The sequence below is a fragment of the Zeus faber genome (genome assembly GCF_960531495.2).
Source record: "Zeus faber genome assembly, chromosome: 7".
Taxonomy (NCBI): Eukaryota; Metazoa; Chordata; class Actinopteri; order Zeiformes; family Zeidae; genus Zeus; species Zeus faber.
In genome coordinates, this window is record NC_137203.1 from 16,628,218 (window position 1) to 16,642,820 (window position 14,603).

The 14,603-nt window shown below is 45.1% G+C and overlaps 1 protein-coding gene across 1 annotated transcript in view; it reads left to right on the plus strand.

Moving 5' to 3' along the window:
* ank1a (ankyrin 1, erythrocytic a) overlaps window positions 1-14,603 on the plus strand; it is a 36,939-nt gene that overhangs the window by 18,251 nt on the left and 4,085 nt on the right. The window contains exons 27-41 of the mRNA XM_080003862.1: window positions 117-271; window positions 356-567; window positions 2,220-2,424; window positions 2,551-2,647; window positions 2,815-3,043; window positions 3,241-3,369; window positions 3,494-3,613; window positions 3,705-3,789; window positions 3,907-3,981; window positions 4,282-4,413; window positions 4,654-4,812; window positions 9,632-10,283; window positions 10,537-10,885; window positions 13,410-13,493; window positions 14,021-14,173. Coding sequence (XP_079859988.1) covers window positions 117-271; window positions 356-567; window positions 2,220-2,424; window positions 2,551-2,647; window positions 2,815-3,043; window positions 3,241-3,369; window positions 3,494-3,613; window positions 3,705-3,789; window positions 3,907-3,981; window positions 4,282-4,413; window positions 4,654-4,812; window positions 9,632-10,283; window positions 10,537-10,885; window positions 13,410-13,493; window positions 14,021-14,173 — 2,836 coding nt within the window. The remainder of the gene's footprint in view (window positions 1-116; window positions 272-355; window positions 568-2,219; window positions 2,425-2,550; window positions 2,648-2,814; window positions 3,044-3,240; window positions 3,370-3,493; window positions 3,614-3,704; window positions 3,790-3,906; window positions 3,982-4,281; window positions 4,414-4,653; window positions 4,813-9,631; window positions 10,284-10,536; window positions 10,886-13,409; window positions 13,494-14,020; window positions 14,174-14,603) is intronic.

Sequence of the window (14,603 nt, forward strand, 5' to 3'; positions counted from 1 at the left end):
TGTGTGTGTGTGTGTGTGTGTGTGTGTGTGTGTGTGTGTGTGTGTGTGTGTGTGTGTGTGCGCACACGTGCGCGCGCGTGTGTGTGTGTGTGTGTGTGTGTGTGTGCGTGTGGCAGACCTGTGATCGTGGAGATTCCTCACTTTGCGGCTCTAGGTCGTGGCGACAGGGAGCTGGTGGTGCTGAGGAGTGAAAACGGCTCCGTCTGGAAGGAACACCGCAATCGCTACGGCGACGACGTTCTGGAAACCATCCTGAATGGGATGGATGAGGGTGAGAGGAAGAATCGTTTGTCACAATGCGCCGGAGCGCACTTGTGCTAATAATAGGTGGTAACTCTTCCTGTAATCTCCTCAGACCTGGAGAGTCAAGAGGAACTGGGGAAGAAACGCATCCGCCGCATCATCTCCACCGACTTCCCGCTGTACTTTGCCGTGGTGTCGCGCATCCAGCAGGAGAGCGACCTGATTGGCCCGGAAGGAGGATCTCTGACCAGCAAACTGGTGCCCATGGTCCAGGCCACGTTTCCCGAGACGGCGGTCACCAAGCGAGTCCGTCTTGGGCTGCAGGTGAGATGGGAGGATGAGGAGGACGAAGGAGAAGGACGTCAGAATCGTTAATGCCTGTGCCGCCTGAAAAAGCATGTTGTTTTTCATCCAGACTGTCAGCGCCTTTAATATGTGCTAAGTCATGTTGTTGCTGTTTGTTTCATTCTCACGTTTACTTATTTATTCATTTGTTTTAGCTACACTTTTCCCCGAGTACTTCTTGGACCTCTTTATGTTGATTTTCACTCAGTGCATGCACTTGGGATTCTTACGTAACCGTGTATGGCTCCTTTTGTCTGTGATTTTTTTTTCTTTTCGTTTCTTTTTTAAGTTCTATTCACTTGTGTGTTTAAATCTTAGACATTCGGAGCTGTCAAGCTTAATTTTACTTAGTTTACATTTTTCTATGACTATTTTTGCTTTGTTAAAAGTATAGATGTTTTATGTTTGAAATGATTTTGTTTTATTTATATGCATAAATGGAACAGAGAATTGACTTTGTTTCAAGTTTTAGCTTGTTTCGTAACTGGTGGGGATCTCGTTATGAATTCAGAATGAAAGGGTTTTATCTGCATGTATTGAACTTCTATCAGTGAATTCATAGGGATGAATTTGATTACTTTATGTCTTGGACTTCTAATTTTATTAGAAGTATATTTTATTTGACATCCTAACTCAATTTCTGAATTCCAGTTATGTTTCAATTATAGTCTGAGCTAAAATCAGAATTCTAAATTCTAAAACAATACAGATCTATGATATACAATTAGAATTTTATTAAAAGATCCTGTTTAACAGTAGGACTGTTGGTAGAACAAACTGTTTACGGATACTGTAATTTGCACGGACCGATGTAAGATGCAACCCTCGACCGAAATGCATGTTTCATTGAACTACAAGAAGATGGAAGGACATGAGACATGTGTTCCTTCCATCTTCTGTTCAATATCTGTCTTTCAGTTTGGAAATGTGAATGAATGTACTCTCCACATAATTTGGAGCTTGATTAGTTACGTCTACTAACATGCATTTACACACACTCCTCAAAGTGAGGAAAATGAATGTATGTTAAGACTGATGGAAATGGTAACTTCTTTCAGTATTACCTAATACTGCTTTATCACTTTGTTACTGCTTTATTACTTACCTTTTTTTTTTTGGAAATTTCATACTTTGTTTTATCTATTTCATTAAAATGGCCATGTATAAAAAAAATAGTGTGTTTTTGTTTGATATCCACTTTGTATGACTTTACATAGTATATATGTTAACAGCTTTTATTATATTTGAAAATAAACAAAATGACAGATAAAAGAAAACCAGTGTGTGTGGCTATTATGTTTTGGTTAATAGATTTGATTTTTATTTATTTAAGCAGTTTTCGAATTTAATTCTTCACCAATTTCGATTTCCGTTTTTTTCATCCATTTTCCCAATTGGTTATCCTCCCTTATCTTTATTTCTTATCCATTACACTATCATATACACCCTTCATTATATCAAAACATTGTTTATAATTCCCCACATTTCTCTGATCAACCTGGTCTATCCATGACTCTCATATTGTCACCTCTTTTTCTATCTAATTCTCTTACTATTTTCCACCACATCGCCATCGCTGCCCCTCCATATTATGCATCCCTTCCCTTCCCTTCGTTATCTTCCACCCTCAGGCTCAGCCAGTTCCAGACGAGCTGGTTGCCAAGCTGCTGGGAAACCAGGCAAATTTTAGCCCCGTGGTGACTGTAGAGCCTCGGCGGCGCAAGTTCCACCGGCCCATCGGCCTGCGTATCCCCCTGCCCCCGTCCTGGAAGGACAGCCCAAGAGACGCTGGAGAAGGGGACACGACCAGTCTCCGCCTACTTTGCTCTGTCATCGGTAAAACAGCTCCAAAACACCTCAATATCAATAGTATGAAGCTGAATGGCTCACAATGATGGTGTTGGTATTGCTTGCAATCCTAGGAAACTCACAAATCTGGTCTCCTTCCTCCCTCCTCTCTAGGTGGCACAGCCCCAGCCCAATGGGAGGACATTACTGGCACCACTAAGCTCATATATGCCAATGACTGCGCTAGTTTTACAACAAATGTTTCAGCCCGGTATGTGTATCATATATGCATTCATACTACACACACTACTTATTTTGTAAAGTTTACAGCAGGTCTCTGACATTGCAAAATGCAACCTTTCTCTGAAGGCCAGTTAGAATGGAATTATGAAAGTTAATGGGATAAAGAGATTTGTTCTTGCTCTTGTTCCCACTCAGATTCTGGCTGGCAGACTGTCCCCGGACAGCTGAGGCCGTTTCATTTGCCAACCTGCTCTACAGAGAGCTCTCAGCCGTACCCTACATGGCCAAGTTTGTGGTGTTTGCTAAAATGAATGAGATCCGTGAGGGCAGGCTACGCTGCTACTGTATGACCGATGACAAGATGGACAAAACCCTGGAACAACATGAGAACTTCACAGAGGTGGCTCGCAGCAGAGACATAGAGGTCAGTGCATGAAGTAGAGTGCAACTGTCATCATATAGGTACACAGATGGACCCAATGAAGCACTAAACACTTTCTACAAAACTACAATTTTGTTATTTTCATTGGATAATCGTTGGAGAAAATGGCCCCTTATGCTGAGGCCATTTTACGTCCATTTCTTCTCCGCTTTGGCTGACACCAGTGTTGCCCCCTTCAGGTGATGGAGGGAATGCCACTTCACTTGGAGTGCTCAGGGAACCTGGTTCCAGTTCGTAAGGCCACGCAGCAGCCTCGCTGCTTCAGCTTCCAGGCGTTTAGAGACAACCGACTTCCCGTCTCTGTCAAGGTGTTCACACGTCACAAACAAGTGTCTACTCAGATTTGTGTATCAAACCCTTTGTCAGACATGCACATGCACCTCTGAGGTGCATGTGCATGTCAAAGTGATTATTTTGTGCTTGTGTGTTAAGGTGAGGGACAGCAGTAAGGATCCCACAGGATTTCTATCTTTCCTGCGCAAGTCCACCAAGTACGAGGACAGCCAACATGTGCTCTGTAACCTCAACATTACCATGCCGCCATGTATCAGGGTAAAGGTATTCAAGTGAATTCACATTGGTAAAACACAACTTCACACTCGGGAGGAATTTATATCTAAGTTGTTTTCCTTGTGTGTGGCAGATTGTAGGAAGCGAGGACCGGAGGCGAACTCTGACCCCGCTGGCACTGAGGGAAAGATACAGCGCCATGAATGAACCTGCGATGGGTAAGGGGCAAACTCTCCTACTTGCAAATTATTAAATTATGTGCTCATAAAAATGTGCTCATAACAAACAAAGGCACAGAATAATACTATTAACAGTCTGCTCTGATCTGGCCCTAGCTTCAATGAGTGCCATGGAGAGGACAGAGTTGAAGATGGCTTTGATAGCAGAACAACTGGGACTGAGCTGGGCTGGTGGGTCACTCAATGTGTTGGTTACATGAAAACATATACAGTATATCATTGTTACTACCAAGAGGCTTTACTTGAAACCAATCTTACACACTCATGTCCCTCCTCCTAACACACTTAAGAACATCAAAGCCCATGCCTGTGACACCTGTTGGTAGTCAGTGTATATAGAGTAAGGGTTTTGTTGTGCAGTATTCTGTCAGGTTTCAGACACCAGGAGAGTACGTCACAGCTGCCGGTTGATAAGAAATATTGCCGTCTTATACCACATCATACTCACTCCAACTGTCTTTGGCCTGATAGAGCTGGCACGTGAGCTTCAGCTCAGTGTAGACGACATAAACAAGATCCGTGTGGAGAATCCTAACTCCCTGTTGGAGCAGAGCTCTGCATTGCTCAATCTCTGGGCCACCCGCGAAGGCAAAAGGGCCAAGAGTGAGTATACTACATGTGAGAATGATCTTTATTTACCTTCTATCACACAATAAGTAATAACACTACCCATGCCCTGGCACACATACTATGCATACAGATATGAACAATTTAGTTAAGTCTTTGTGGACCCCAGGAAAACTAATTGGGATCTGACCTCACACGATTTTAAGTTACCCAAACCCTTACCCTCCTTTGTTTGTTTCCTCTTTTCTATCTTCTCTGTGTGTTTTTGTGTTGTAGTGGAGAGTCTGTACACAGCGCTGAAGAGTATTGACCGCATGGATATAGTGAACATGCTGGAGGGCCAGCCTCCTCAGGCCCCGGGGAGACAGGGGTCCCATGAAATTAGCCGTCGCAGACACAACGAGAGGGACCACCTCTCCCCCAGTTTGACCAATGGTGAGTTGGAACACCAGTCCCAAAGTGCCGCCCCTTCCCCTATTCACTTTTTGGCTTGACCTGAACCCTTCTATTCAATAGACACGCCGGCTCTGTTCCAAGTACCTTGAAGTCATAATCCAGTTTGTTTCTCTCTCTTGCCTGTCTTCTATTTTAGTCAGTGATGCTATTTGTATGTAAAGCTGCCACAAACTATAGGCCTCCACCAGTCATGACCCCAGCAACATGGAGAGGGACTCAGGACACTCCTACTGCATCCTCTGTAGTTCCTCTGTGATCCCTTTCTCTTTGTGTTCATTTATTGCAGCACGTAGCTTGAGCCTAAGAAGTGAAATAAGTTAAATAAAACCGAAAGCAGGGTCTGCATTAATGAGGAGCCCGTCTTCAACTAATTCTAGGTTTTCGGCTTCATGTTGGCGGGCACCCTTACCAACTAATACAGTTGTATATCTGAGCCAGCACTCAGACCTTCCTGAAAAGCAGAGAAAGCTCAGGTCTGTGTTGACATTGCGTCAGTAACAAGTGCTTTTGGACACATTTTGTTAAGGTGGCGTCTAAGGAGGCATCCCTAAGATTCAGGGAATTGCACTACGTTATATATATACACTTTGAAGATAGATCATTGCATTTTGTGGAATATGATTTCATATTCATATGAAATCATATGATTTAACATTTTAATAGACCATAATACTGTTGAGTTTGAAATTTAAATGCTTGTGTATCCACACATTGCCATACATGATACAATGCCTAGAGTGTGAATATAGCATACCATAACGGGATTCAGTCAGTCCACAGTCTTTTACTCCTTTTCCTCATGGTGTGCTTTAAACATGCATAATCTACATCTGATTGACTCCAGTTTCACCCCACCACCTGGACTGACCCTCACTGGAGAGCACTGGCCAGTCTTCTCAGCTCTGGGTCCAGGTCAGCCCCGGGGTCACTTCATCAGGTGACAGGTCCTCTGTGAAAACTGGAGCAATTCACGGGGATGTAACGATGCATAGGCACACGACCATGAGGGACAAAGGGTCAAAAGGGAGACGTTCAGATCACATCGGCAGTGCATCTGATTCCCGTCCGTCCGCCCGTCTTTCTCTCCGTCCGTCTCTCTATCAGCGAATCAAAGGGCTTCCCTTTGACGCTCACTGTGGATACCTTGTTGCACTTTCACGGCACAATACCTGGGTACTGTGTCTTCTGCTAACCACACCGACCACGCAATTATACCTCGACGAAAGGATTTGTGGAGGTGAAGGGTTTTATCATTGCTCAGATTTATGTCGAGAGATTTATGTGAGAATTTGTGACAGAACCCCTTTTAACATCTGCTGAATGTGAGACTGATATGTGTCTCCTTTCTCTTACGCTTTTTTCTCTTTTGTGCAAAAACAATCCATGTTATCTTACTGACAGTGTCCCCTCCATATTTCTAGCACGTCTTTAGTTATACACAATTATAAGTTGATTTGACAACGACATATACATTTATTTTTTTTAAGCGAGTAGATCATTAAATAAAGACAGGGAGACTTGCAGTTTAATATCAGTATCAATATTGTGAGCAAATATCTAACTTCCCTGCTAATGTATGCATGGGCCATAGTTTGAGTCTCCTCAGGGCTGATGTTGGTGTATGTCCTTTTGGGGGCTTATTCCCTGTGACTATCTGTCCCTCTTTCTGTGTGTTTCTCTGGACATGTCATCTGCAGCCCAGCCGCCCTACTCTTCCTCCTTCTCACTCCTCTGCTCCGAACTCTGACCTCATACCGACCTCATATTGACCTCTGACCCACATCTTTTATCTTTTTTTACGACTAGTAGTGCATTTCTTACTTTTCGTACTCTTGAAAACCTCACTTCCTTCTGTCCGCTCTGTGAGCACAGATGTTCAGCACCCACTGGGGGATGGAGGTGCCCCTCGCCCCCACACTCTGTTTGTGTCCATCGCCCCTTAAGTCTTCTTTCCTACTGGCTGCACTCTTTTTTTCCCTCCTTTATATGATTTTACTCTACTACTTTTTACTAACTCTTTACTCTATCTCTTATCTTATCTATATGCTCTCTGTCCTTTCTCTCCTCCTCTCCCATTCCCTGTATCCCTGTCCTCCTGCCTGCCTGCCTGCCTGCATGTGCATGAGATCTGTGATTTCACCTCCAGCCTCTCCCAACGTTATGTTTGCATGGAGATGTTGGAACGAGGGGCAGGAGTTGGAGTGGCTTCCATCAGATGAAGTGCACACAGTTGCTGCACAGCGGCATGCATCTCAGAGAATGGCCTCCTAGTCTGTATTTATCGTTCCTCTTCAATGATCTGCCCTCCGTGGGGATACATTTAAAAAAAGGCACCACACCTTTTTTGGGAACTGTGAATTGAAACTGCTCTGTTCATGTATGAATGTCATGACTTTATTGTCTGTCCTCGATCCTGTCTATCTATTTGGCGATTGGGTAGTTTACATGTTTCTACTGTGGCCACTGAGTGACGTCCACCTTGAAGTACCTTGTGCTTAATACATGAACCCATTACTTAGTCTGTGGGTGTGTGTATTTGTGTGTAGTTATGTGAGTGTCTTCATATCTATTTTGGGCCTAATTTCCATGTATCTCAACTGTGTCTTGTGACTATATTTCTATGTGCCTTAATGTGTCATTATCACTATGACCATAAAAGTTTGATCGCTTCTTTCTTACAGTATTCATCCATGTATTTATACATGAGTTTCAGTCGCGTTTTGAACCGTGTTTGTATTTGTAACTTCATATGGTCAGGCCACCATGTTCACACCTATTCACCTACCTGTCGCCCACCTTTCAACTCAGTATTCATTTTCCACAATACAGGAATTGTATCTCACTTTCAATGCCATCCCCAAACTAAAGTGGAGAGAGTACACCAACAAAAATACTATGAGTAACCATTGCGACTACCACGCAATCTTGCTATTGTGTATCTTGAATGGGTCAATGGTCTACCATACCATGAGAATTTCCTACAAATAAAATGATGAGTGTTCATGCATAGATATCGTTTACGTTCAAAAAATAATTCGGACAGAATTTGACATTAACGTGCACTTGTACTGTAATTTTTCTACTTGTTAAATACATTCCATTGCTTTGGATTTAAGATTGTAAATAATACAACGACTTTAAATGTAGAATTTATATTTTTAGACTTGAATTTATAATTGTCGAACCTATAGACAAAGTTGGGTCCGATTGCAGCATATTATAACTTGTCTAGACGTCAAAATTATAATTTATTATAATTTATTGTGGACACCTCAGTAAAGGCTGTGGTGTCTCCTGTTGTCAGTAATATCACTGTCAGCACTCTCAGCAGTACTGCCAGCCATAAATCAAGTTACATCCAGCAGGGTTTTGCACACTTTTGTCACCACAACACATCCACTCTCTCTCTCTCCCTCTCTCTCTCTCTCTCTCTCTCTCTCTCTCTCTCTCTCTCTCTCTCTCTCTCTCTCTCTCTCCTCTGTAATGCACGTAGACATGGTCAAACTCATCTTACTATCTGAAGCTTCCTATTTACTTTCTTCTCTTCTTCCTTCCACATGACTGATGATGTAATCAATCTGTTTTACAGCGCTGCTTGCGTTGACATCCACCTCAGTTAACATATTAGAAAAGTATTATTTTATATTTCCAATTTACATTCAAGTCTTTCTTTCTCTGATGATCATCGCATGGGTCTTGGGTAATAAATTCATAAGAGGGGTTTTGGAAAGTGTTTCAATGTGATGTTTGAATATATCACCAAGCTAAATGAACACAAGTTAACATCCATGCAGACAATACATCAAGGGACAGAGAGAAGATATTTCACTGATCTATTTTACTGCTCTTTATGAGATCAAGTTATCTTTATGATTAAAACCCTGTTTTTTCTTTTTAAGAAGAGGTTTAAAGAGGGTGGCAGGAGTGGCCTGAGTCCATTGAACAAGATTAGAGCTCAAAAGTGGATTTAAGAATTATGTTGAAAATAAACTAAACATATATACTGGTTGTGTAAATATGTAGTACATCCATGTATGTGTTGGGTTTTTTAGATTATTTGTATGCCAGTATGTACACTAGATGAATGAGTGATTGGAGTGTGTAGTCAGTGGGAATTTGTGTGAGAGCAAAATAAGAGAGAAAGAATAAGCTTGTGAGATAATGTGATTGCTCGCATGCATGCAGCCTGACTAAAATATTTATCCTGCTTGTATCTGGATGAGAAAATCAGAGTGAGGTGCGTGCATGAGAATGTGTGTTCGAGTGAGAGAAAGGCAAATGAAGACATGGAGAAAGAGAGAGAGAAACAACCTGTGAGTTAATGGCATGGGTATGTGCGAACAAGTATGTGTTCCTGCTGGACAGGTGTGTGTCCCGGCCCCAAGATGGTGGCAGAGGCAGTAACCCCTGTCCTTCTCCCTGCAGGTGGCAGTGTGCAGAGCAGCACCAGGCACGGCTAGGCCTCCTCCAAACCTGTCAGCCAGTCTGGCTGTGTCTGCTGCTGCTGCTGCTGCTGCTCTCACTGTCAGCGGTGGCTGATCTGGCTTGACAATCCTTCAGATTTGCCCTTGCTTTCTTCCCCTAAGCTCCTTGCACCTTTACTTCAGCTGTCTTTACCCTTTCTCGCCTCCTCCGATGCCCTGTGTCACCCCCCCCCCCCCCACCCCTCCCCCCTGCCCACTCCACAAATTGTCCCAACTACGGGCAGGGGCACTCCCCCTCCCCCCCGGGGTCCCAGTGCTGATGGGGTAGGGCGGGGGGGGCCCATGTCAGTGTGCCTCTCTCTGTGTCGCTCCAGGTTATGGGCTGGTGCAGGAAGAGCTGCTCTCACCGGCCTCCATGCAGTACAGCCTGCCCTCCCCGCTGGGCGCTGAGACATACTGGCAGGAGGTATCCAGTCTGGACTGTGCACCCATTGCCACCACAGAGGAAGACACACTCATGGAGATGTCTGATGTGCAGGTGTGGCCCTCAGGCAACAGCCCCTCCCTGGTGGCTGTGGAGGACTCCTCTCTGGAGTGCAGCAATGCAGATGATTCGGAGGGCCTGCTGGGGCTGCCATACGGGAGCCTGGGCCGGCCCGCCAGTCAGGCCAGCGCCGCCAGCGGAGGCGGTGTGGGACTGAGTTGTTCCATGGAGCTGGCAGAGGACGATTCAGAGATGGGCGTTGACTCGCTCAGCACCGCCACGCCGGCCTCCATGGGAGGCACCATTGCAGGCACCGTCAATCTTAATGGGATGAATAACGGTCAGGGGTCAGAGGCGAGTTTGGAGGAATCAGCGTTCACTAATAAGACTGGTGGAGATGGAGCTGAAAGACGAGGAGGAGGAAGAGGAGGAGGGACAGGCTCAGAGGAAGGCCTTTCTCTTGTTGCAGGACAGCATAGGGTGTACGCCAGGCTGAGCGAGTCCCCAGGTCTGAGCTCTGTAGCAGATCGCAATGGAGACAGGTGAGTCAGAAGTCTGCCTTTCCAGTGGACGGTCTGGCCTATAGACAGGCCACGCTGTGGACTCAAAACTGAGAAATCCTTTTACTGAGCCCTCTGTGTTGTTTATTTTTAACTCTGTTCAAGAGGAATCAGAACTCCTAGTGAAGATAATTATTTCCAGCTGATTTATGTTATGATATAATTGTTATGTAGCAAGTCAATAGTTCTGTAACAGAAGCACTGCCTTCCTCACTGACTCATTCTCTTTTTCCAGGTCAGGTAATGGTGGCGGTGGAGGTGGCGGGGGGTCTTTCCTATCCTACCTGCAGGAGCAAACTGGTCCTGGCTGGATCCCTGTCACTGACCCTACTCAGGCCTGGGTGGGCACTCAGCCTAAACCCCGGCAGGCTGTAGACGCGGCGATGTCCTCAGTATGTAACGCTGTGGATGTAGAGCAGTCCCGTTTGGCCCAGGAGGCCCTGCTTCAGCCGGTGCGGGACATGGGACATTCAGAGATCCTACGGGGACACTTCAGAGGTACACAGCCGTTCGAAAAGGGCCTGGGCTTCCCTCATAGGGTACCAGAGTTGAGGGCATGGGAGGACGTCCGGCTCAGGGGTCAGGTGAGTGAAACAAACCTTTATTCCAGACTTCTCATCTATTACTCCTATTAAAAATGTTTGGTTTGTTATGTCCTGTACACCATATGCTCTTTGATGAATGTATAAAAACTAGACACACTGGGAACCGGAGACAATCCTGGTGCCCTTTTAATTTGGTTTCAGGACAGCAGGAATGTTTATCTGGAGTTGTTGTAGATATTTGACACATATTTCTGAACTGAGCATAGTAAGCAGTACCTACTTTTCTACTGGTTATCTTTTTATGCCCGAGTCAACATTACTCATAACAGAAAGTGCACACGAACAGTATGCAGTTAGACAGACACAGACACAGACACACACACACACACACACACACACACACACACACACAAAAACAAGACCAGGCCCCAAGATGGACACAAACAGCATGTCTCGCCAAATATAGCAAGGCCTCTCACCGGCCCACTCTGTTACATGATCCCTTATTCGCAGACACAGCATGTGTCCACACTCTGGCACAACGCTGTCATATTGCACTCCAGAGGACGTATCAACTGTTAAACTCTGTGAGAGCGATTAAGGGACAGGCAATAATACTAGCACTGTAAGGCTACTGTGACTCTATCAAACAAGTCTCGGTTTAGCGTACTCTGTCCATATTATATAAATATTTCCCCTGAACCCAGTTTGTCATTTTAACAAACAGTGTTTGTGTGTTTACATGCCAATGCGGTTAGGAATTTGGGCTTTAAGGTTAGGGTGCAAGCGTGTTGGCCTTTTCACGAAGAGCACCAGGGGTAAGAGCAGGAGGAAAAGAAGAGAGAGAGAATGAGAGAGAGAGAGAGAGAGAGAGAGAGAGAGAGAGAGAGAGAGAGAGAGAGAGAGAGAGAGACCTAAAGGGCAACACAGTTGTTTTTGGAAGCATGTTGGAGAAGAAATATTCAGGAGAGCGAGTATAGATAGTCAGAGGGTGTGAAGTGGGTGTGTGTGTGTGTATGTTAGAGTGAGAAAGAGAGAGAGTGGAGGAAGGAGGCGGAGAGAGAGGAAATAGAATCCTCAGGTCGCTGCTGCCTGGATGTCATGGGCCAGCTATTCCCTTCCAGCCAGCTGACGGGGGAGAAGAGAAGGACCAGAGTCGTGTAGAAAGGCTCCACCGCGGCAAGGAAGAGAAGAAGGTTAAGAACTGGATGACGCTGGTCTGAAATTCAACAAAACGACTGAAAGTAGGCCTGGGGGTTGCAGCCTCTTCCCCTCTTCACGGAGGGACTCCTCGTTGGGCGGCGGCAGCGACGGAAGACTTCGGAGTAGTTCTTGTGTATCTGTGTGTTGGCTAACTGTGGACTGAAATAGAGGGATGTGGGCCCTGGTAACTGAGCTCCTGTTCAGCTTTGTGCTGCTGGCTTTTCTGGTCATCAGCTGCCAGAATGTCATCCACATCGCTAGTGGGTCCGTGCGCTCCGTTCTCACCTACATCCACACCCAGCTGGACCGGGAGCTAGGTGAGGTGGAGGGAGTGGCCGATGAGGAAGAGAACGTCAGCACGAGAGTTGTACGCCGGAGAGTTATCCTCAAGGTACAGTGAGGCCGGCAGAGAAGCGCACGGAAAGAGAACGCCGACACTTTTCTTGTACAGTGCTCATCCAGCTCCATAGCTCCAATAGCTTCACAATGGATTGTTGGAGAATATTTCGCCTGTGCAGAGTGCAGAGTATTTATAGAGGCCTGTGGGTCATATACGGTGTGGCAAGGGTAAATGTTTGGATGAGGTCCATCAGTTGAGTGCAAGGGCTGTGTTGTGGTCATCAGAGAGCTGACAGGCAATGACGTGCAACTTAAATCCCAAACTAAGCACAATGCTTTCAGAACGTTGTGCGGTCTTATGTTTTGCATTATGATCCTGGAGGTACTGTACCTATGGCAGGGATACATATTTAAACTGTGGCTAAATTGGTCATGTGATCTGCTCGGAGCTCACCCAGTTTGGGCTTGATTTCCAGACCAGCCCCGTGGCATTTTCTTTTTCTAACTCTCCCTGGTCTCAATTGAAGATAATTACCCACTGCTTTGCAGATTTGGGAGGGATCGGGACAGCTTAACCCAGGCCTCTGCACGCTTTCTTCGTTTGTCTTACCGGAGGAATTTCTCTTACTTATAAATAGCCACGATGGCCACTGTTATGAGTAATAACTGCATTAGTGCCTCATTAACTGTACTTTTGAGCGCTAAAACCACAGAACAGATGCATTAGTGAACTGCACAGATCCTATCTGTTGGCGCCAAAAACAAATCACCTCACTCATACTGTATCTTCAACCCTCTCCCTCGTCGTCTTTCTGGAGTAGAGTAGGGGGCTATTTTAAAGTGCCCCAGATTCCAGGACACATCTGACTTTGTTTGCTGGCTCGACATGTTTTATTGTAGGTGTAAATCACCATTTACCATTTTGAAGGTGTGGTATACTGTGATTACAGCTGCAAAGGCAGTGTATGTATGTGTCATTTTATTACATTGCTGGTGACACAAATGCTCTTTTGTCCTGCAGGGTGATGAAGTAGAAGATCTTCCTGGGGAACAAGTGAGCGAGGAACAGTTCACAGATGAACATGGAAATATTGTCACTAAGAAGGTGAGGTTGTGAGTTCTCTTTGTGCCAATCGATCTTATACTTATACAAGTCTCACAAAGCTCATGCAGCACTTCCTCGCAGGAATTAATATTTCACGGATTAAACATAAAAAAGTTAACCAGCAATAATCACGCACATCATTCATATTGCGTTAAAGCTGATGTGCATTGCATTTGACAAGGGTCGCTGCTCCTTCACCAGAAATTATTTTCGGCTTTTGAAACATTTTTCCGCATCTCATAATGGTTGTATTTGACATAAATTTTAGCGAGATTTGGACTACTTATTTACATTAGATTGGTGATTGCCATTTCTCGTTTAGTCTGGCTTTGTTGAATACAAATAAATGTTAATAAATGAATTCATTCAGCATTGCTTTACGTTTTCTTTTACACCATCTTTTTTCCTCTATTCTCCCTGCCTCCACCCCACGACCGTTCATCACTCCCATCCACCTGGGTATACTTTTGCACGTGTGTGTGTGTGTGTGTGTGTGTGTGTGTGTGTGTGTGTGTTCACTGTGGTAGATTGTGCGAAAGGTTGTGCGCAGAGGGAAGGGTTCAGGTGATGATGGGATTCAGGAGGTGAGCATGGAAGGTTCTCTGCAAGATGCAAACGAGCTGGAGGCAGATGCCGAGCAGTTCATGAACTACGCCATCCTGGGTCGGGACAGCAGCAAGGTGGGCTACTAATCAGGCCTCCCCATAGCTAAGAGGTGCAGTGGGCAATCACACCCCAAATGGACTGAATCTAACTGGATCATATGGTAGATCATTTGCAAAGACTGATTTGAATCCATGTTCTAGTATAGGTAGAACTTGAACATCGAAGACTGTTTTTTTCCCAAGCTGCAACCAATAGGTTTCAGGCGTCTTAACCTGCATGAGCTATAGTGTCCAGATAGCACAGAGTGCTTGCGTGTGTCTCTGCAGTATTATAAAGGAAATCGTCCTGTTTCAGTGCCATGTGTAACAGGTTCATTGTGTGCGTGCTGCCCTTGCCCTTTGAAACACATCTGCGATTAAGCTTCCTCAAACCCTGCCTCATTTTCCCCTACTCGTCCATTGCATGAAAATAGCTCCCTTTTTGCCGCCCTTCTATGTTATTTTG